Source organism: Dreissena polymorpha, chromosome 8 (assembly GCF_020536995.1).
Source record: "Dreissena polymorpha isolate Duluth1 chromosome 8, UMN_Dpol_1.0, whole genome shotgun sequence".
In the NCBI taxonomy this organism is placed as follows: Eukaryota; Metazoa; Mollusca; class Bivalvia; order Myida; family Dreissenidae; genus Dreissena; species Dreissena polymorpha.
This window is the reverse complement of record NC_068362.1, coordinates 3,540,256-3,565,514: the sequence shown is the minus strand read 5'-3', so window position 1 is coordinate 3,565,514 and position 25,259 is coordinate 3,540,256. Positions and strand designations below refer to the sequence as shown.

Below are 25,259 nucleotides of genomic sequence, written 5' to 3'. Positions count from 1 at the left end.
GCAAATCCGGTATGTCATTAGCCAGTTGGTCTTACTCAGGCGTTGTGAAATCATATATAAAAGATGTATACATGACTACTACTACTACTACTACTACTACTACTACTACTACAACAACAACAACTACTACTACTACTACTACTACTACTACTACTACTACTACTACTACCTACTACTACTACTACTACTACTACTACTACTACTACTACTTCTACTACTACTACTACTACTACTACTACTACTACTACTACTACTACTATTACTACTACTTCTACTACGACTACTACAACTACTACTACTACTACTACTACTACTACTACTACTACTACTACTACTACTACTACTACTACTACTACTTCTACTACTACCACTACTACTACTATTTCTACTACTACTACTACTACTACTACTAATAATAATAATAATAATGCTACTGCTACTTCTACTACTAATACTACTTCGTCTACTACTACTACTTCTACTACTACTTCGTCTATTACCGCTACTACTACTACTACTACTACTACTACTACTACTACTACTACTACTACTACTACTACTACTACTACTACTACTACTACCACTTCAACTTATACTACTACTACTACTACTACTGCTACTACTACTACTACTACTACTACTACTACTACTACTACTACTACTACTACTACTACTACTACTACTACTACTACTACTACTACTTCTACTACCACTACTTCTACTGCTACTGCTAGTCTGCTACTGCTCCAGCTCTTGCTGCTACGGTTACTGCTACTGCTGCTACTGCTGCTGCTACATTACAATACATAATAATACAATACAATACAATTGCCACCAAATTTTGAATGTTCATTCCATATCCAGCACGAATACCAACTCTTATCATTATCATTTAACATGCGTAGAACATCACCGACCATAATAACGTTCCGAATACAGTTTTTACGTATTTATCATGTTAATACACTGCGTTTAAACAACTGAATATAACAGAAACACTGTCATATGTTTGATAACGAAAAGCCATATACGATAATTGATGTCGAATGTGTAATTTTATCTGATTACGTTCAATTTAGTTAAACTTAACCAGTGATGGAGACGAATAATCTTAACTGCTATACATAAACGTAAACACGCTAGTTAATAAACGTTGACGTTAACAACTGCTCATTATGATGGATTATCTTTATAATACGCATTGAAGTGTGCAGTACGAAATATTTGCTTCACGTGAAGGAAATTAAGCTTTAATATTTATAACTTTGAAATCGGGCTAACTGAATGAAAGTGTTTACTCTATTTTCTAATTGAAGACAAATACACGTTATTAAAAAAACTTGTGTAACGTTCGAAAGTCATTCGTCTCAGTTAATCAAACGTCGCCCAAACAACGCTATGGTTTTCGATGGTGGTGAATTACCGTGATTTGCAGGAACGATTTAACAATATTCAGTTGTTGATACAAAAACCGCAGTCGTGTCCGTAATGACATTAACTTGCAGTGGATGTTCGTAATTACAATTAAGGTTGTGTGATTCAATAAACGTATGTGCGCGAAGATTAACCGATATTAATATATTTGTGCGTTTGTGGATAAACAACATCTCTTGAAATCGGGCGATAGCCATGGATTCCAGCAAGATTGCAAGTTTGTTTATTTTGTTTGGATTATCCATTTTAAGTGGAACTTTGTCGATTTTGATGGTCAAGTGTCTGATTAATAAATTCGAAAATTCCGGTAAGCTAAAACGCACAGTCAGTCTGATGAACTGCTTTTCAGGCGGAGTATTACTTTTGAATCTTTTGCCGGAAGCGCGCGAGGCTATGGAAAATGCGCTTGAACACTACAATTATCATACTGAATACCCTTTAACTGAACTACTTTTATGTGTTGGCCTGTTCTTGATATTGGCTATTGAGCATTTCTCCCATATGTGTTGCTCACCGAAGAAAAAGCCCCAAGAAAAGAGTCCAATTTTGGGCTCAACTTCCAACGCAGTAAAGCCACAAGCGCCACACAAAGAGGAAAAAGAGAAAAACAAAATACAATGCAACGGAATTGGTCACAGCGCCGATGTCAAAGACAAAGGCAATGAGATTCTAGTACATAGCGAATTCGAAGACTCCTCATACGCTGACGATTTAACCTACCACACATATGGCACTGTGGACGAATCCTTAGACAAATCTGGTATCAATCCTTACGCCGGAAGTGGGTTGTCACGTGATGGGACGCCGTTTCAGACGGAAGTCGTGTTCTACAACAGTGACCGGATCATTATTCGCAATAAAGCGTCTCCGGAAGTTGACGTAAAGCCAAGCACACACGATGTCATTCGAAGCGCTTTAGACATTGACGCAGATGACATCAGACGTTTGAAAATACGAGGGATTGTCTTAATGGTTGCCTTGTCACTGCATATGATTTTCGATGGTCTGGCGATAGGACTGATGACAAAATCGTCCAAGGTTTGGCAGCTTCTTGGAGCTGTTGCTCTACACAAGTGTCTAGTATTCTTCACAATTGGCCTCCAGTCTTTGGAGATACTCGCATCCGCAAAGAAAGCCGTGTTTGTTATTGTATTCCTGGCCATTATTAGTCCGATCGGAATCCTTATCGGCGAAGCTATAAATAGTTCCGATGACGTCACCGCAAGGGAGACCGTTTCTGCGGTTCTGCAAGGAATTGCCACAGGGACTTTCCTGTTTGTGACGTTTTTCGAGATTCTATTTCGGGAATTGGGCGCACAAGATCCAGAATTGCTGACAATTATGTTTAGCTTTATCGGATTTGTACTTATTGCACTTGTGCGCCTTATGACCAATGACTAGCACGGTTTATGACAGCATATGGCAATTTCAACGCAATAAGTAGAACCAATACACTGTGAACATTTGCAGTAATTTTAAGGTCTGTATGTGCAAATGGATTGCATGTTGCGATGGTGTTATTTTCACACTTGCTTTTAGGTCAAAATTTGACCATTAAATACATTATGAACGCATACGTTTCTGAATTGTTTTCGATTTTCAAGACGTATGAATTTGTAAGTAAAGCTGCATATACAAAAATGGACCATAAAATTTAATGACCACTGCGTTAAAGATGAAGAAGAACATTCAATAAGTTACCGAATGAATTGTTTGTGTTAGAAATACGTATTACTATTGTATAATATTTGACAACGGGTACCATACATATCTAAATGATAAATTGTTTTATAGCAATTATCATGCTGTCGTTTAAGTTAACTTGAATTTATTACGTTACAATGTAATTGGTATTATGTATAATAATCTTCTTGGGCATCAATTCAATATTTTATTAAAGTCTCATTCGCAATACATATACAATTAAAATACATATAAAAAGCACAGTTACATGTATGCGACCAATCATAATATTATTTATAAGAGACTATATAATTATATGCATTAACAATAATCGACTATCAAATTGCCATGATTACTGCCACATGGTTGAAACTTACTTCTATTAAAATTAGTTATTGTATCTAAGACTATGTTGTATTATTGTATGGGCATGAACGTAATTCCCATGAAATTGATTTTGACGTGTTATATGCATTTTTATTACTATTGTTAATTGTATATTTATAATTTATTGTGTTATTTGTTATGTTTCAGTTCTTAGCAATGGCAGTATGATACGCTCATATATCGACTGTATTTGCCGCATGAAATGATTAAATACACTTTGACTGTATGTTAACTTTATCTTCCGTTATCAGTCATGACTGTTTAGCCCCGAGCATAACTCGATAACTAGTCGAGGTATGACACTATTGGTAAAATTCATGAACATATATTAGTTAACAATAATAATTTGTGTTATACACAGTTTATTGTCTTGTGTATAATAAATTGGCAATTTTAGGGTTTTAGTAGGAGGCGAGCAGATGGGGGTGGGGGTGGTGGTGGGGGGGGGGGGGGGGGGGGGGGGGGGGTAGCAGCTAATACCAATAGCCTGTGGTATGATGAATACGAAGTGAACAATCGCAGTCATTGCGAGGTCGGCACGTGCAAATGGATTGCACAATGCTAAGGTGATATTTTTACACTTACGCTTATGTTATAAAATCAAAAAGTACATACTAAACGTAAACATAACTGACATTTTCTTTTCGTTTTTATGATGTATGAAGAATTACCATTTGCTTTATCAAATTGTAGGCTAGAAGCTTATTTGTAGCTTAATTGCCGAAATAAATGTTGTTGTTGTTGTTGTATGCGTTTGAATGCTAAGATAAGATTTCATACAAGGTTCGTATAAGGGAATGGTTGTTAATGTGACCACTACTGATGCAAAAATTTTATACAAAAAACGCCAAAAAAATTAACCGAGGTTATTTTTGTTATTACAAGTACGGATATTAACGTCATCGAAATGTATATTGTCGCTGCGCATATATGCCATTTACTTAATTATGCGGTCAATTACAGCTATAAACATGATCATGATGTATTGTTTTATTGCAATAAACGAAGTGTCGATTAAGCTGACTAGAACTCAATCGTCTGTCAATGTTTTGTCACAATTAAATCAGTGTATATAATTGTCAGCCTTGCCATTTATATGCATGAACTAAATTCTTAAAACATTGATTTGTGCTTATTATAACATTTATTCTGTTGTTGTTAAGTTTATTTGATCGTTATTATTATTTTAATGGATCAGCTATTAGCAATAGCTGTGCTATGTGTGAATTAAGCGACTTTCGAATTAAATTGATTAATGCAGTTTGCCTATTTGTTATCGTAATCTTATGTTATAAATAGGTTATCGTTAAGTCAAGTATACATAAAATATGATCTGTTGATACATATTTTCACCTAATTGCACTTAGAAATCATTTAAATGACATATATATTCAACATCATTTTCAGATTTTTTTCGCGGCGTATTTTTTGCGATAATTATATGCAACGATTGAAATTGTGTGTTTATTAAGCGAATTGTAACTCACAACAAAGAATAACATATTAAATTACGTGTTTCATGTATTTTTTGGTAGTTAACGCAAAGTGGCAAGATGGGCGGGGTGGAGTTGGAGATGGGGGTGGTGGTGGAGGGGTAAATTGAATTCAGGTTTCTCCGTTTGTCGTCCTTACTAAGGGCCATCGCATTTTTGTTCGGAGCATTACTATACAGCTATAATAGGTATTCATTTGGAACTATTGACACATGGATTTGCTATTTGTAGATGATAGAGGTGCGGGCGGTATTGTAATGAACAAGAGCCATAGCTATTTGGTCCATATTTTTAGATTAATTGCCTTTGTTTAATGGTATACACAAACTGTGTCTGTAGAGTAAAATATGAAGAGATATCAAGTTGAACCCAAAAAGGTAGGTATTACGTAGGTAGATATCATTTAGGGTCTGTGCATTGCAAAAGAACTATAACTCTTGCTTCTATATTTATATAGTAATTTCCCTTATTTATTTTTGTATATAAATTAAGCGCAGGTACATATTTTGAAAACTAAAACCAGGGTGCAGGATCACGTGACTTTGTTGAGTTCCCAATTAAACGTTAATGGATGTAAACACGCCGGTAAGTGCTGTTTTTTCCAAATAACTTTTTTAAACATTGTTTCTTAAAAATTTCAACTAGTGCATAAAAGACAGATTTCTATGCTGATTATGGCAATGTGAAATACGTCAGCATTACTTTATTTAAATAAGCCTGTGTTCTTGTTAAACATCCATGTGTACTGCACGATTATGCTTCACGCAACGTGAAACTTTGTCACCGGTTTCAGACGTATTCAATGATTTATTCTTATACCTTAAGATATCGGCACACACTGCAAGAAAAACTGTCTTTTATGCACTTACGTGTTTTGCAAATGAATTTAAATAGCTTGAGATATTTGCAAAAATAAAGTTCTTAACAGTGTGTTTACATTCTGTGTTTACATCCCTTGTGTAAATTCCTGAAAACCCCGTTGATTCTGCACCCTAAAACAGGATTATCTTGAAACGTACTTTGATGTAGATTGAAGGAAAGGTCAGTGCAAAATAATAATATCTCCTGCTTTCATATGTCTTGTTACTTGCCATGTTATGCCCCCCTTTGATGAAGAGGTGGTATGTTACCTTGCGTCGGTAATTTAATCGGTCGAATGGTCGGTCGGTACGGAGACCTCTTGTTTCTAACGATGTAACGAGAACGTTTTCAGAGGGGGTAATCGCGTGATGGTCAAGATGTCGACGTCCGCCCAGACAGGTATTGATCGCTGTGTTACACTCTTTATTACGTTTGCTGTTGTCTACATGGTGGGGATCGAAATCATGTAAAAATGTATTTAAATCGAGGGAAAACATTTTTTACATCTCTTGTTAACATTGTACTTAGAGAAATGTATTCAAGCTTTTTATTCTTTCGGACATAGTTTCAGCGAATAATCCACGTTGCAACCAATTTTATGAACAAGAAGACATTTTAAACCTTGTATGAATGCGGATTTCAAATTCTGTGGGATAGAAATCTTTTTAAAATATATGTTAGTTGGGGTTCTTGTTAATTTTCATGCTGACAATTGACCGGGGCATGTCTCGAAAATAGTATGAATGAATGAATAAAATGAAACTCCATGGGTTAGAGGCTTGCATTGATGAGAAACCTGTACATACAACTAACTACCACTGCCATCATATCGTTCAATAGCCAGTTGTCTTAGTTAACCAATTAACCACTTAGATAAGTATTTTCACGCATGTGTAGTCCTTTAGAAAGTTATATTTAATATAAGACCTTTCTTACTAGATTCAAGTTTTTAAAGCATCATCTCCAAACCTTAGATACTGATGAGCAGCAAACAGCATAGCACCTGAACAGACTGCGAGTTACTCGCAAGCAGTTCTGGTTTTATGCTGGTTGCAAAAGCCACATTTACTTTGCTTCTTATGGAGGAAAGGGTTAATTCTGTACACGTAATTCAACGGGCATTGTAGCGAATGCAATGAACTGAAATGCAAAAGCGGTTTACGATATGTTGAAACTGTGATGTACGACATAACAACACTGCTTTTCAGTGGTGATCAATTAACGTGCACTGCTTCACTTACCTTACACTATATTTAGTTGTAAACAAATGTCACGAGTGTCTGTAATAATTTGTATTTCCTTGATCACAATTTAGGTTGTGGAAATCTTGGAAGCGTGCATATTGTTGCAATACCGGTAACTGTGGCGTAATGAATATCATGTCCGCCTTGGGACCGGGAGGTCACGGTTTTGATCCACCTGCAGAAGCTTTCTTAAGACGTCAAATACTGGTTCTACCCAGAAAAGGGACTCGAGGGCGTTTCCGTACACCTTAGGCTTTCTATGTTATTGAGCAAATAAAATAGGCTTTAACTAAACACGCGTGTATGGGGAAAAATCGTCAAATAAAATATTATGTTGTATTTGTGAAAAAAGACTCGCGACTTTGGGCGACAGTCATGTATTGGAGAAAAAATGCAATTTTGTTTATTTGTTTGGATTATCCACTTTAAGTGGAACGTTGCCGATTTTAATTATCAGTTGTCTCATAAATAAATTCGGAACTTCTGTTAAACTCCAACGCGAAGTCAGTGTAATTAACTGCTTTATACGTGGAGTGTTTATTGGAGTTTCTAATTATTTTTAGTTTTCTGTATGACTTTAACTTGTAATGAACATTCTTAAATGGGTATATGAGATATACGGTATGCATGTGTATCCCATTTTTATACCGACATTTACGGTATAACACCCCATGGAATATACTAACCTGTATCCCACGTTGTTGAATATACTTGTCGCGTGCACGGACTACTTTATTCTACCACTAAATGATTTTCATAATTAATCGCTAACGTAGAGTCGAGTAAATTTAGCTTTAAAACTATACGACCTTCAACCTTTCGATCTAGTCAAGGGACATAATTTTTTGCCATCCGTATAATGAATCAGCTGATTGACGGCGTCATAAAATGACATAGTAGAGCTAATTGCGTCATTTTCCTGATATGTGATGTCATCTTTTGGTGTACACGAAACTAGTATGCGAGTGTATGGGAATAACATTGAAGGCGTGTTTTTTTCGTATTAATGTATCCTGGATGTTATTATGAAAAAGTGTATATTCTATGGACTACTTACCTCGGATGGAACCGATGAGACGAAGGATTTAGATCTACATGTAGATCTAGCTTATTTATGTTATTGATTTTCAGAATGTGCATGCCTATTTGGATGTGAAGTTGTGTGTGTAGAACATACTGATGGGTGTGTATTTTGGTTCAGTATTCCATTTGTTTTGCTTTTGGATGCAAGTAAATGTAAGTGTATTTTCTTTGATGAATATACTTTGTCTTTGTAGTTTTATCAAAGAAAGTATATTCAGTAAGAATTACCCGTTGGTAACAAGTGTTTCAAAGCTTAACAAAATTATTACGGATTATCTTTTGTGTGTGATTCACACACGGGATGTGAAGGCTAAATTTAGACGCCATCAAAATCTGCAGCGTCCATGAAAACATTAGGCGAGTATAGTTTGTTTGATAATTTATGTTTAGAACGTCTCTGTGTGTACAGCTACAGGTACATGTATGTTGACATCGACATCATTTTGTCAGGAGAAATCGCCACCATATTGGATTTTGATCATTTTCTTTCGAAAATAATATGAATTCCATTAAAGTAAAATCTTTTTTTCGTGGTCGTAATGTGTTACAATTTGCATGCTGCGCAAAATTGAATCGAGTCATATGGTGATATTTTGTCCCGTTTAACAGTTTTTGTGTGAAATTTTTTAAGACTATTTTCCGTACCAGAACAAATACATTCTATATCACTAGGCATGGTTACATTCGTTAGATATAGATTTTAAGCGCTTTTAAGAATGAATTAAAATTATTGTCAAGATTATTAGATATATTTATGTTAAATTTCACGTTGAAAAAAAATTCAATTGGATAAATAGAATACTAGGATTAGCGTTGAATAGAGAGAAGTTTATGTTGCTCGGCTCAAACACCGAAAGCGCTCGCCAAGGCTCGCGCTCCCGGTGTTCTTAGCCTCGCAACATAAACTTTTCTCTATTCAACGCTAATCTAGTATTCTCTATATATCTCACCTACTACAAAAATGACCTAATCCGATTGGTTTAGAGCAGTCATATGTCCATGGTGGCCATACGACCCGATTAATTTCCATACACCCCGAGTTATCGAGCAGTCAGTTGAGATATACACCATCAGTTACTAACAGTGTAACAAATTATACGCAAACAATAAAAGCTAGATAAATGTCTCTCACGTTTTACCTTGACCTAACGTGACTGACTCATGCCTTTTGCACAACGTCTCAATGACCTTAATTTCTTAGCTGAGGTTAATGAAAACCCCTGAAAGTGGTCAGGAGCTATTTAGAAGACACGAAAACTGCGGCGATAACTTTTGAACATGAATTGTGACCTTGACCTTTCACCAGCGTTATTGATTCATGCCTTCTGCACTTCTTCTTGAAGAACTTTTTTAGCCACGTAGCATGACAATCCTTCCTGAGTCATGCCTTCAAACCTTTGAAGATGAGATAGTGAAATGAAAACTCGTCAACGGGTTAAGGGAATATAGATCGGGAACGAAAGTGTTACGGAAAGAATGACGACGGACGCATTGACAGACGAACGGAAGGACGAAGTCTATTACTATAGCTTCCCTTTCGCTTTACGTCGGATGACGGGTATATTCACTGTTAACATTTCTCTTTTAACATTCCACATTTGAGGTCGCCGTCGCGTAATGTATATGGTGTCCGCATAGCGATCAGGAGGTCATGGGTTCGATCCCAACAAGTAGAGCGATCTTAATATCTCTCCCAAAGACACCAAGTACTGGTTCTAGGCCCAGGAAAAGGACTCGAGAGTGTTCCAGTTAGCCGGGGGCTTGCGATGCAATCGAGCTTAAATAAACGTGTTTAAACTAAACCAAACTTTCGGTGATGCGGAAAAGGAGCTTCAATTTTGCAAACTTAACAATAAAAAAAAAAAAAAACACCAACATTAATTTCTGTAGATTTCTATTTACTATTAGGCTCTTTTTTTGAAAAAATCAGCTAAAAGGGCCATCATTTTTGCTATACATAAAAATATGCACACTATTACAGCGAGTTTCATAACAAGGGAGTGAATCCAATATGGTGAATAATCATTGGGGAAAAAAAGTTACACTTCTTTGATCGACTATATTGAGATTTAGAACTATTTAAGTAAATACACATCAGTAAGGCAAAACCTCCGAATGATACTATGCAGAATAAATAAACTATCAGACGTACTACATTGTTTGGAAAGCCAAATTTTCACTCATTTAAGGAACTCATTTAAGGATTTTTGCATGTATTGAAGTTTTTCATTAAATGCTATAGATTGATAAAAATAAACAAAGGATCTCAAAACCTCCAGTAAAAAAACAAGACTAAAATTAAAGAACGAAAAAAAGGTATCCTTTACTGGGATTGAACCACTGACCCCTGGAGTAAAAGTCTATCGCTTACCACTCGCCTAACCGTGCTCAATTGTTTTTATCATATTCTAATTTTCAGGCAAGCATATACATAATTAACCCATTTATGCATAGCGTCTAGAAAAAAGGCCTTGGCAAACAGCGTAGACCCAGATGAGATGCCGCATGAGGGTCTGCGCTGTTTGCTTAAAGGAATTTCTGTAAGAAATATTCTAAATATAGAAATCAATATACTAGACATCCTTAATTTCGGAAATAGATTAATCCAATTTAGAAAGATGGGAGAGTCCACTAGGCGTAAATGGGTAAATAAGGCTATCTGAAATTGATAAGGCGGTGTTGATGTACAATCATTGTCAATGATTGTCAATGTACAAAGTTGATAAACTCCCCTGTTTGCAATTTTGACCACAGTTATATCTTGAATGAAGTAATCTTAGTTCATGAAACCATGAAATGTATTGGTCGACAATTGATTTCAATTGTTTCATCTTATTACGTTTCGTTGGCTTCCATAGCAGCATCAGTCATTTAAATGTAATGGTATACAACGTGACAATAATAATGATAACAACATACAACAAAAAACAACAACCCAGGCGACAACAACAGCAACCTGAAAAAAACATTTCGCACAAGTATTACTACTGCTGCTGCTGCTCTTACAACAACTACTACTTCTACTAATACTATTACACTAAAAACTACTACTATTATAATTACAACTACTACTACTGCTACTATTACTACTACTTCCACTTTTACTTACTTCTACAACTACTACTACTACTACTACTACTACTACTACTACTACTACTACTACTACTACTACTACTACTACTACTACTACTACTACTACTACTACTACTACTTCTACTACTACTACAGTACTACTACTACTATTACTACTACTACTACTGCTGCTGCTACTACTACAACGTTACTACTATCAGAAACGTTGGGCATAATAAACTTGTCTTATTTAATTAAGCACATCTCATGCGTTGCCATACTACAGCAAACAATTTAATTGTTGCGGGTCAACATGCCAATACTAAAAATACCTAATTTAAAAAGATAAAATAAACAAACGGTGACACGTACTTATTTTAAATATGAGTTCACTTTCGTTTTCTTAGTAAACACTTATAAAACACATGTACATGTAATTGAATATTCGATCCTTAAGCAGAAAATATCTTACGTCAATATTCTCTTTAATGTATTGCGTTGCGAAAATACCCGGGTTTTCCGATTAACCCTAGTGATTTCACGGTCGTTCAGAGTTCACATAATCGTTAAAAATAATGCGTTCGGACGATACGCGCTGCTTATCGCCAACAGCAAACTTTGACCGATTGCAATGGGAATTTCACATTGCCATATCACATATACACATGTATACATGATAACCCAATGACAGCTTTAACAGCGCAACCGTGATACATCGACTATCTCCGGAATCCTTCGTAGGATATTGTTTTATGCAATCAATCGTCTGCTGATCCAGAGTGAAGGCAAGGTTGCACCCATTTATGGACATTAATCAGAACAGCGGTCTATGATTAGTAACAAACCCTGCCATGTGAAACCACTGTTAAAGCGACTTTATGCATTATGTAGCCTCCTGATGATCTTGTGGTTTCTATCGTGATACTTGAATTATGTAGCCGACTGATTCTTATGTGGTTCATATGATCGTGGTACTTGTGTAATATAATACTTATTATAAGTAGGTATATGTGAAGGAAAATTATCAAAAGGCCTAAGGTAATTAAAGATAGCAATAGTATTAATACAAAACTAATAAAAGAATTTCGTGAATACAAACAATACAAAATGCAATTAATACAACAACGCACAATTCAAATACGTCAACATCATCACCCGTTCTAAATGTATTTACAATAATAAATATTATGAATAGGCAAAGCATTGATATCTTGAAATAAATGTATCTAATATCAGAACTATTATTCGACGCACGTGGTTGGATATTAAACATTTATCAAATGCAGTGCATAGAAAAGGGATGAGTAATTTTAGTGTTAGTCAAGTCTGAAAACTGTACTGTTTAGATCTACTTAACCCATTATTGCCTAGCGTCTAGAAAAAAGGCCTTTGCAAACAGCGCAGACTCAGATCGGGAGGTAGTTCGCTAGCGAAACCAAGATGGCGGACATATAAGTTGTCGTTGTTGTTCAGTGTAACTTCGATATTTTTTTCTATTTTTTGTAGTACATAGAATGAATTGAATTATAAACAAAGTGTATAGGAGGTTTTGGGGATTCCGATAATGACGTCAAGTTTGCGCGTGCTCAAATTTTGGCCGTCAACACTGCGGCCATTCTGCTATTGTTTGCGTTTGATGAACCGCATCGTGATAAGGTTTCAATCATATTCGCGATCCTTTTTAAGAACAACAAAATACTCAGAAATTGAAATTCTTTCAGATTAAATAGAATCCAATGAACGAACACAAATAATAACGAAAACAAACAACAATTTGATTGATTTTATGTAATCAACATAAAGAAACTGATTTGAACCTATATGTCTGTAAAAACTTACCTTGTTACAGATTAACTACATCCTCTTGATACATGTAAATGTTTTATTTAATTGTTCACACCAATGTTGACACTCTTTATTTCAGCATTTTTAACCACCCAGTGTTAAATTGCCCCTTTGTTATTCACAAACCGATTATCTCGATATGATCGGATACTGTCCAGACAATTACTAAGAAAACAGGGTGTCATAAACCCAGGGACCTATACTTGTATATCTCTGTATGGGGTCATAGACCGCATGTGTCTGGTCATTAAACACGATTTATGATACCTCCATGTCATCTATTGGCATGTCAAGCCAAAAACTTAACAGTTGCTTTAATAAAATATTTGAACATATTTTAAGAATAGACGTACATTTGTCCGAAATGGATCAACAGGAACTATTAAGTATATATATATATTAGCCAGTTTAAACCAGAGACCTACGTCTCTGTTTAAACATAACAATAAAGTGTTTAATAATAACAATACATTAAAAATATTGTGGAAATTTACTGCTACACAATTAACGAATTTAACGGGTACTTGCAAATATAACGTTTAAATATCGTGCGTTAATGCAGTGTTCGAAACATCATCGTGAAAGCAAGCAATCGCGTTTGATCATAATATGGCTATAAAATGCTTGGGTAAAATAAGTGTACAGATTTATGGTATAATAAAATGCCAGAATTGTATCGCTCATTATCACTACAAAAGAGTTTTCAATATACATATACATTCAAAGACAGTTCAATTCGCAAAATATGCATGTGTTTTTTTCCATTTGAATGCTAAAATTTATTAATATTTTCACTAAATGTAAACGAAACGAAAATTCATTCAATGTAAAAGAAAATTACAACTACATTTGAAGATTGTAATGTATTGCGCTATTTTAGGGCTTTATTTTATAACTGATTCAATGCACCTCTTACACTAAATTTCGATCGCTAATGAAAAATAACACTCGCATCCACACCACTTATAATTATAATAAAACTATTATAGGTTTTATTATTTTTGAAATATCTTTTATTTAAGTCTTAATCTAAAAAAGAATACGGGTATTTATAGTTTTGTATTATGAAATTGTCAGTTATTTAGTCTTCCGACGACCTTTCCTCTGATACAATGTTGTTATTCGCGATTTCCTCCATCAAAATCGCAATCAATTTTCTGGGAGCCGCCATCTTGAAACGTTCGCGCCGAACTTATCGTTCAATAAGACCGAATCGGAAACGAACGATCATTGGCGAACGTTCGCTGTAACTGAACGCACTACTGGTCTCAGTCGGTTATCAATCGTGATTCATCGGCTATGTCCGGAATATTCCGTAAGTACATTTATGCAGTAAATCGTCTGCTTATGTAGAGTGTGTCATACATGTGAAAATGGGAAAATACAACAGGTTGTCATGTGATTGCTGAAGCGTTATCATTGTACAGTTTCACGTGATATATTTAGGTGTTTGATTATCAAACAAAATCGTGTTTCATTACCATAATTTGTCACTTCGCAAAATGGTGGATTTCTTTGCAATAGAAATACAAACGGTTAAGAAGTGCGTAAAAGTGTACTTCGAGCACATGTGTTGTAATTAATCATTGAAATACATGTATTACATATTTAAGTAAAGCGTTGTGGAAGTTAGTGCACTGCATATAAATCGAACAAAACAAGATGGATAACAGCAAAATTGCCAGCTTGTTTATATTATTTGGACTATCAGCCATTTGCGGATTTCTTTCCATTCTTCTGTTAAAATGTTTGATCAGAAAATTTGGGACTTCAAGTAAAGTTAACCTGGTCGTTAGTTGGTTGGACTGCTTTTCTGGCGGGGTGTTTTTCGCAGCAACGGTTTTGGACCTTTTACCGGAAGCGCGCGAGGTGATGGAAAATGCGCTGAAGCACTATGACTTTGAAACGGAATATCCGCTCACGGAACTGCTTTTATGTGTAGGTTTCTTCTCTATGTTATTCGTTGAACATTTATCTCATTTCCTCTGCTCACCGAGAAAAGTGGAAAAATCCAACGAGGCAAACGCAGAGCCTCAACAACACGAAGACGTTGCAATAGAAGTACACGGCAAACACAGCGAGAACACGGTCATCTTCGAGTCGTGTATCGACAGTTCTGTAAGTCAAACGTATGGCGCCATTGGCCAACCTGGCAAAGAAAAATCACCGGTCTGGTCAGCAATTCCTACAGACAGTTTCGCCACCGACACCAAAAATAAAAGCAGTCTCAGCGTTGCATTTACTAGTGATGACGGTAAGAATCCAGACATTCGAAACGCTGAATCGACCAACTTATTATCAGACGCAAATACTTCGACGGAGCCAAGAACAGAAGAGGGCAAGCGTTCAAAAATTCGGGGAGCGGTTCTACTTATAGCTCTGTCACTTCATATGATATTTGATGGTCTCGCACTTGGCCTGTTGACAGAGACGTCCGCCGTTTGGCAACTTCTGGGGGCGCTTTCTGTTCACAAATGTCTTGTGTTTTTCACGATTGGCATCCAGTCAGTTGAAATACTGTCGTCATCGAAGAAAGCGGCATGCATAGTTATTGTCTTGGCCCTTGTCAGTCCACTCGGCCTCCTTATCGGCGAAGCTATAAATAGCTCCGATGACGTCATCACACGGGACACCGTTTCAGCGGTACTTCAAGGAATCGCCACGGGGACTTTCCTTTTCGTGACATTCTTTGAGATTTTGTTACGTGAACTTGGTTCACATAACTCAACGCTTCTGAAAATTATTTTCAGTTTCTTTGGATTTGTACTTATGGCACTTGTTCGTCTGCTAGCGCATGAGGATTAAACGCAAATCTACGCATGCGCATTTGTAAGACAATGTTTAAACACGATTTCAATGATCATGGGTCATTAAGTACAGCACGTCTTATGTTCTAGACTACACTTTAAGCCTTGGACCCATTGCACGATATTTTCGGTTATGTATACATGTACATGTATACACATAATGTGTTAATATAAAAACGAATAGCTGTGTGGATTTTTTTTATTCAAGCTTTAAATTATAGACAATTAACATATACGGCATGCTGCCATTTGGCTTATATGTTAAATAACTTTTTTGCAAGCATGTTATATTTTTCGGGTGCAATTGTCTATGCATTATATAATAAATTTGACATTTATTTATCGCGAAAACTTATGCAGTGGCATATTTGAACATCAATTGAGCACATTTTCTTTTTTTAATGAATACACAATTCAATTGCTTAACGTATTATAATGTCTGATGCATTATTACGTAAGATTAAAATTTACACAACTGTTTAAATAAACATTTTAAACAAACTTCCTAGGAATGAAAAACTTGCACACTAAGACTGGCCATAATGTTATGTTATTTTCAGACAGTTCTGTGCGTTAAAAGCGGTTACGGATGCGCAAATAACCCCACATGTGCAGGGATTCATTTATTAAAACCCAAAGTGGATTTAATGATTCCTTTAACATTAGACGTGAACGTGAAGTATTCAAGTTAGTAAGGAATTCACTTCAATGAAGACTACGTGAAAACAGAAGTGCAGTAACCTTTCAATGCCAGCGATCGTTCAGACATGGTTGTTGCATGATTACGGTTTCGCCCAAAGCAGTGTAGCTGTTTTTAATGCTTCTCACTTCACTTAGACCTGTAGACAAGCAAGCTAATGGTCCAGACTATGGTCCACGTCTTCTCCAGCACTGCATTTTAGGACACAATAAAAGGACAGCAAACTTCTTTCCCGAGCCGTCATATGGAAAACAATTTTGTATTTTGAAAAGTAGCACGAATTTAATAAATTTTCATCTGAACGCATTATTATAGCATACATGTACAAAATAAAATATGAACGAATAGGATCTGTAATCATTGCAATTCAGAGATTATGGTGTTATTTAACCCATTTATGCCCAGTAGAATCTCCCATCCTTCTAAATTGGATCAATTTATTTCCGAAATTAGGGATGTCCAGTATACTGATTTCTATATTTAGAATATTTCTTACAGAAATCCCTTTAATCAAACAGCGCAGACCCTGATGAGACGCCGCATCATGCGGCGTCTCATCTGGGTCTACGCTGTTTGCCAAGGCCTTTTTTCTAGACGCTAGGCATAATTGGGTTAAAGTAGGCACGTGGGGCGGTCATAATTATGAATACAACGGGTATCCGTAAAAACACGTTTTCCGATTCCATTAAATGGTGCTCGAGTTCTTTTGCTTCTTTGAAAATTCGCGTAAGCTCGGGATTTAAAAAAAAATTCAATATGTTTGATATTTGTATGTAACATTATGCTGTTTTGTATATAGTTTTAAGCATATTTAAAATAAGTAAAATAGTTGAACTTCTCTGAAAATAACTGTCAATTGCGTTATACAGTTTAACCGTCGACCTTAAATTAACAAAAAAAATAATAACAAAATCTATCATGCTTGTTTTCCAATCAAATTTGTTTTAAAAATGATCTGTTAATATTAACTAAAGTAATATATATGAAACTGTTAACTTTTTTTCTACACAATAACACGAGAAAGCTTCCTTTCCAAACGAATGTGCCTAAATTATGTTATCATAAAAAAATTTCATACATGAATGTAAATTCTAAAATATTTTTAACATGTATAACATGATAAATCTAGAATATTAGTTACACAATTACGTTTAAGCTTACATAATTTAAATATTGAAACTTGCAGGTATTCAAAAATAAATAAATACATAATATAAATTGTGTATAAAATAATGTTCAACAAACGCCGTTGAATCTGAATATAATTGTAATTATAGTGAATTATGTATACTGATATAAGAAAAAAGACATATTGGCAATTTATCATGGCCTTCAATAAACATGTTTATAAGTATATAATATCAGCTGTTATTTCTCAAGAAATTGCACACATGTTGCTAAATATTGTCATAATGACATGCTTTTACGCCATGAATTATTTTCTCATTGATGTACGAACTATATTTGGTTTGGTTTACGTTTTATATGCATTTAAGTGCACATGTTTTATTATATATGTCCTCTTGTAGTTTGGTCATAATGTTTATATAGTTTGTCAATGGCCCAATCGAATACTTAAGCCGTTTATGCTTATAAACGAACTGAAACGAATGTAATGCACAGCATCTCTTTTGCTTTAGATTTCTTTATTGAATATTTCCATAAATTCGTTTTATTTAGAAATTAATAACAATACTTATCTTATGTCACCATACTTCTCATTTTACTTCGGTTTATTGTAAAAATCGAAATAAGTTGTTCTGTTTTCTTTTCGTTGTATTTACTCTAATGGGTTAATTGCTTTTTACACTTAGTAGGTTTAATCTATTGTATGCACATAGCATATGGCATTTGCTTTAATTTTAATTAATATTGATATTATAATTTCTTGAAATAATGTGACAATATTCCGGATAGACAATTCAAAATTTAATTTAAAACCTCATTTGGGCAAAATTACAATGCTTAGGTCGCATGCATTAGCAGCTGTAGTCGTTCATGACCAGTTTTATTTGCTTATCTTTGCGGATATGTGTTGTTCAACCTTATTGGTCGTATGTGTTATATTATCGGATTGGTTTTAAATAATGATTTGAAATTGAGCGTTCGTTTTACTTGTATTTTTATCAATACACAACCCGACCTGAAAATAACCGACCCGACTAACAATACCCGACCCGACAAACATTTACTAACCTTTGCATACCTAGTCATCATGTTAATGCATGTTCGAGTTTGGACCCGAGACTTGTCGAAATTATTAAGCGAAACGAGTTCAAAAGTAAATGAAACCGACGGTAACATAATGTATTATTATGTACATAAGTGATATATTCTTATGTAAATATAAAAAAGAAATATAACGTTTTCTGCATAAATCATCTGGGATAGCGACTGTGGAGCTCATTTTGCTTAACCCTTTGCATGCTGTGAAATTTGTCGTCTGCAAAAATGTCGTCTGCTGAATTTCTAAAATTAGCATTTTCTTTTTTTTTTTAAAGAATACTATCATAATAGCTAACAGTTTGGATCCTGATGAGACGCCATGTTCTGTGGCGTCTCATCTGGATCCAAACTGTTTGCAAAGGCCTTCAAAATTCGGTTCCAGCACTGGAAATTAAAATTGCTCATATATAATCCCTTTAATGCCTTAAATCACACAACGCCTTAATGTGGTCAACATGGCACCTAGCAGTTATTCTCTGCATAACATAATCTTTTAATACTAAATTATTTACATTCTGGCACAAGACTAGCTTTACTGGCATTGCAAACCACAATATACTTGTGTTTTGTTTTTTTTTCAAATTAAACAATCATGTGATTTCATTATAATCCCTCCAACACTGCACTTGTCTTGTCTGCGACCCAAACAGTTATAAAACGCCGATAGTCGCAGTACTACAAGTATATAGAAGGAAATCTTTTGACTGCCAACACGACTTTGCCACGGTAATTAATGTCCGTGGTGTGTTAAAAACTATCGAATTTCTAGTGCGTCACCGAATCGTCATGACAAGGTTTTGGTTTATTATACGATCTTCTTACGATAGATATCGCATGCACAGCATTACGCGGAACGCAATGACACATTCACGTGAATCCAAAACGTTAAAAAGCGCTTGATTTATTGGTCATTTGCTAATCTTGTGATGTTCTTATAAAATTCATAACAATGTGTAGTCATTGGACTTAATTTAAAACAATGCAGTCGTTTGTAAACGCAGGCTATACTAGTTCTTGTAAAAAATGACGTTTCCCTCACATAGTCGAATGTTTATTAATTCTTCACGTTAATATATAAAAAAAATCGCCCCTGCACAGATGTAATTTATATGAATCAAATGGATACGTTAAAAAGTAGTGGAGTGATTCGTCTGTAAATGTGTGTGTGTTTACGACCAGACAGACAGACAAATGAGTCAGACATGTATACGTCCATGGCGGTTCCGATAAGTCATGAAGAAAGCCATTGGGTACATATTATTCCTGGCTTTTAATATCCCGTTTTCGTAGAGTTTGCATTTAAGTTAGGCCCAAAACTGAGGAGTGAATTTAAGCCATACTTGTCAAATGGAGGACAAATAACCGAAAACGAGATTTGATTTTGAAATTGCCAATAAAAAATACAAATTTAACCTTGAAATTTTCTAAGATGAATTAAACTGCAAATAATGAATTTTTGATAGGTTTAGCTTGTGCAAGTCCCCGTTTATTGGTGAAATAAATAAATAATAGTTGCCGCGACAATTTTGCACGGACTTTCCATAGGTGTTTATGGCATATAAAACGGCCGATTCCAAAACAATATTTAACTTGAACAACACTAATGATTATGTGGAGTAATGATGTATTATCGGTTTCAGATATTACAAACTTAAGAAGTATTGGTTTCCAAGCAGGTCTTTCACATTTTGACTTAGTGCACATGCGCACTCCTCAACAGAAATCCCACACTTACTCCTAAATATAACATGTGAACAAAGCCTAGTTACCGCTGCAAATTTATATTATGCATTTGTTTTGGTTATTGATCCTTGAAGGCTATTAATCATCGACCAGTACATAATTTGACATTTATATATACCGATATAAATGAGTAATTGTTCTTCTGTATTTACATGAATATGTATGTATTTAAAGGGAATTATATAATCTATTGGTGAGGCACATCAACTGTTGATACATTTTCTATTATACCGTCGCTTTTGGCTTTAATTTCTTACGATGCGTATAAGTACCGGAAAAAAATGAACGCTCAGAAATCTGAGCACATTTTATATTTTTTTAAGGGCACAAACTTTGAACAAAACTATGGCTTAAAATATGCCAATAACTGTTGCATGGTTTTTTGGTACATGATATGTAAACATATGTCGTTAACCGTTATTTAAACATCTTCACCACTGAACACATAATGATTACACAAATACTCATCGTAGGTCATGACCGATATTCAAAATGTCATTACCTTACATAATTTAATACCTATTGTGATTAGATTACATATACGGAATGATATGTATGCTCGTAATTACACTGATGAGATTAACTGACACACAATGCAGACACACCGCAGCAATTACACGGTGCCTATACCAAGTGACTTTTTTTAAGATATGTGTTGGGAGAATAAACATTTTTAATGATGTCTTTTTAAATATTTCACCATTTTTACTGGGATAAAGTGGAGAGCCCGCTCATTCGTGAGAGTTTTCTATAAAGTCCCCACACTTATCCGACATTTTTCTAACCGTTCAAACGCGCGATTGCACTTTACTGAAAAAATACTTATTTGTTTAAAAAGATCATGCTACCTATAGAAAACTCTTACAAATGAGCGGGCTCTCCACTTTACCCCATGAAAAATGATGAAATATTAAAAAAGATATCCTCAAAAATGTTAACTGGGTCGCGCTTTATTCTCCAAACACAGATCCGAAACAAGTCACGTGGTATAGGCACCGTGAATTATATGGCTGTCGGTAACTTGTCGAGCCCGTTCGTTTTGAAATTATTTGCTTTAAATTTGACAATGCCCTTCCATAATTATGTTTATGCTTTTTAGGGTCGAGGTGTTAATTTTACAAGCTATATCATGCTCATATTTGTTCTCGAGACACAGGATTTTTGCTCTACGGAATACATGTGTGGAACGTTATTTTTAAAATTTCCTGAAGATTAATGAATGTATAGTCCAGACTAGCCGTTATTTTCCAAAGTTGACATGATGACTTGTAAGATAGGGCATCCGAAGTGTTAATATTTTAATATTGAACATGTGTGATATGTTATTTGTTAATTGCACGTTGAATGATGATGAAGTTAAACTCCGGACCATTTCCGACGCACGTATGCACATAATAAAAAAAATGTAATTGAGCAGCATTCCAAGCGAGCTCATTGTCGCATTCCCACGACTTATATTTCCCGTTTCAATCCAGTTCGGATGACTAGACAGTCAGACAGACGGACGGACATACAGGCGGGTGGGCGGACGGGCTGGCAGGCAGGCAGGCAGACAGGCAGACATGCAGGCAGGAAGGCCGATAGACAGACAGACAAACAGACATACATACAGACAGACAGACAGACAGACAGACAGACAGACAGACAGACAGACAGACAGACAGACAGACAGACAGACAGACAGACAGACAGACAGACAGACAGACAGACAGACAGACAGACAGACAGACAGACAGACAGACAGACAGACAGACAGACAGACAAACAGACAGACAGACATACAGACAGACAGACAGACGGACGGACGGACGGACGGACAATTTATTCAGATTTATACCCAAGTATATCGTCTTCATACTTAAGTATAAACAAGAGCTTCTCTGATATTTAACATACATTATAAATTACTGATTTTCCACACGAAGCTAATAACTTGTGGAATTTATATACAGATGGGTTTTTATAAAATATACCGCTATTTTTTCTAAGATCAATGTTGCAGCGGCTTATTCATATTAAATGGTATTCATTTTCTAAATCCAAGTCATTACAACATAAACAATGACGTTAATTTCGTTGTATGTTGTATTGGGATTACCTGCCAGTTTGGATTTTCAACGGGTGTACAGAGACTCTTTATTTTACACAAAATAATCGAAGACGTCTAGGAAGTCAGTCTAAATGCGTTTCATATTCCAAATAGATTTTAATATTTAATGATTTTTTCACTTACAATTATTGTCGTATTTTTATTTTTCATAATGGATATATAATTTTAGTTAACAACAGATAAAACGATTTGCATAAGCAACATATACAGCACAACAAATGCTAGAAAAAAAGTATATAAAACGACCATCATCTACACACATAAATAAGGGAGACAAATCCGACTAGACGAAATGCGTGAGTCAAAAATTGTTATACCGCGTGTAGCTGAGCTCGCTATGTCCGTGTACATACCGTCTTTTCGTTTTTCGTTTTGCATTCGACAACACGAAACACGAAAATAAACGCATATTAGTTCATAGTCCGATTTTCTTATAACCGAAACAAATACAAAAAACAAAGAACAAATCGACTTATTTATATCGTTTTTCGTTTTACTAATTACAAAACAAAACACGAAACGTGTATGTCTATTCCTATTTCGTTTCAGTTTAAATTAAAAAAAATCAATATTTGAAAATTGAAACAAAGCGCCTGCTCTCGTGTATCGTTCTTGATTTGATAAAACGATACACGGAAAACGGAAAACGAGGGGCGCTGCGCAGCTTTATTTGGATGATAACTCATGATTAATCTTAGTGCGCAGTTTCCTCCCTTTGAAACTATTATTTTGAATAATAAAATGTTCACTATTACATGTATTATAGAGGAAGAATAGACGAGTCTTGGCACAGCTCTTTTTGGCTAGTCTAATGGAATAATGAATAGATCAACAGTAAAGTTATATACCAATATACATGGCTGCTTTTGTTTCAAGTCATTGGATTTGATTTAATGTATAACATGCATTACAATAAGCATTGCACAATAAAATATCTTTGTTCGGCGTAGCCTTTCTCTTCAAGTAATAAACAACAATCGAATTATTTACTACACTGTATTCATATCTGTTTAAGAAATGAAATAAAAAATCCACATTATTGCTAAACATATACACATGTACATTCAATTAGTATGGTGAAATATTCCTAAGAGCATGCACGGCCTCACAAAGCTCTGTCATGGCACGTCGTGTGCCATACACTTCGGGTAACTGGCTGGCGTTGGGCTCTCGTACCAGGTGTCCATGCAGTTCTTGCATCCAACCAGTGATTTGCAACAAGTTGCAAATGTAGGCTGCGACACTGGTCCTGAATGTATTAATTTATGTTGTTATAAAGCTATCGGTTCACGCACTGAGTTATTTTTAAATTTTATCAGCATGATTATATTTGGTGCTCCCTTTACAGAATAAAGAAAATTTGCTTATTACAATTATAAAATTATTTGAAACTCTTTGCGAGAACACATCATTCAAATAACAGAAAAATCAACGCTAAGTATAGTACATTATGTCAATGGATTTTATTTTATAAGTTACAACTCTGACGTTGTTACAAATTTATTTATTTATTTTTAATAACGTTTTTGTTTGGTGTACAGATTTTGTCCAATTTTTTGAAGGACTGTTAAAATTAACTGGATGTGTATAAAACAAATAAAATAATACACTTTTCGACTAATAAATGTACTTTAACAGATCATGCAAGCGAACGCTTGATGGCGCGCTCCTCATATATATCATTGACTCAGCAAATCATACACGTATTGTTACAAATGTAAACACTTTTCTATAATGGCATTCAAGTTTCATTTTAGGAGACAACCAAGGTCTTAAACGGAACATTTCAACGAGTGCAAGTAGATTCTATAGGCGTGACGCATGATATTCGCCTTCTTTAAGTAACGTAACGTTTAAAGGAAAAATTGTTAAGCGGCGTTATAATATCATTGGAATGTATATATCTTGTTAGCATTAGCTATATCTTGGGCGCTCTTTCAGGAACATTAAATATGTTGTTTAATAAGTTATTAAATTGGCACATGTATTAATTATATTTAAGTTAATTTCATTTTCTTCAAGTGCAAAGCGGTTTCATATAAGGTGTTTGGTTATAACTCTTGTATTAGAGCTAAAATCACTAGACATATCAAAATGCAGTTGTTAAATGCAACATGTATTTGTTATTAATCGAACGAATTGGAAATTATATATTACACACCTTGCACTTTACCGTTCCATAAGATTAAAACATTTTATTGTATTTATTCTATTATGCAAGGTGACGTTAAAAGTAAAACATTGGGACATTTTAGCAGCCGCCGCCGATTATTGTGTCCTTAAATTGTCATGTGGGTCTAACGGGTAATACAAATAGGAATACGGGACTCAGGGGACGGGGTATTGCAGCTCTTAAAATGTAAGGAACTCCCCAATGATAATAGGATTAAAACGAATTTGTTTTTTTGTAAAATAAGTACTGAATTTACATAGCATAGGGGCAAAGAACAAGAAGTGTCATAAGAGGCTAATTATAGCCCTATCTAATCGGCTGGATCGGCATGAAATACCGGTACGTTGGAAACCGTTCGATGTCAAGATTATGATCATTTCAAATTGGAAAAATACCTG

The 25,259-nt window shown here is 35.1% G+C and overlaps 2 protein-coding genes across 2 annotated transcripts; both read left to right on the top strand.

Annotated features, from left to right (window-relative positions):
* Window positions 1-1,799: 1,799 nt before the first annotated feature.
* Window positions 1,800-3,922, top strand: LOC127841470 (uncharacterized). The gene has a single exon (XM_052370294.1). The coding sequence runs from the start codon at window positions 1,828-1,830 to the stop codon at window positions 2,833-2,835; it is 1,008 nt and encodes a 335-aa protein (XP_052226254.1). The 5' UTR covers window positions 1,800-1,827; the 3' UTR covers window positions 2,836-3,922.
* Window positions 3,923-5,057: 1,135 nt separating this feature from the next.
* Window positions 5,058-15,907, top strand: LOC127842156 (zinc transporter ZIP3-like). The gene is made up of 2 exons (XM_052371504.1): window positions 5,058-5,098; window positions 14,860-15,907. Exons 1-2 carry the CDS (start codon window positions 5,058-5,060, stop codon window positions 15,905-15,907), a joined length of 1,089 nt encoding a protein of 362 aa, XP_052227464.1.
* The last annotated feature ends 9,352 nt before the right edge of the window (window positions 15,908-25,259 follow it).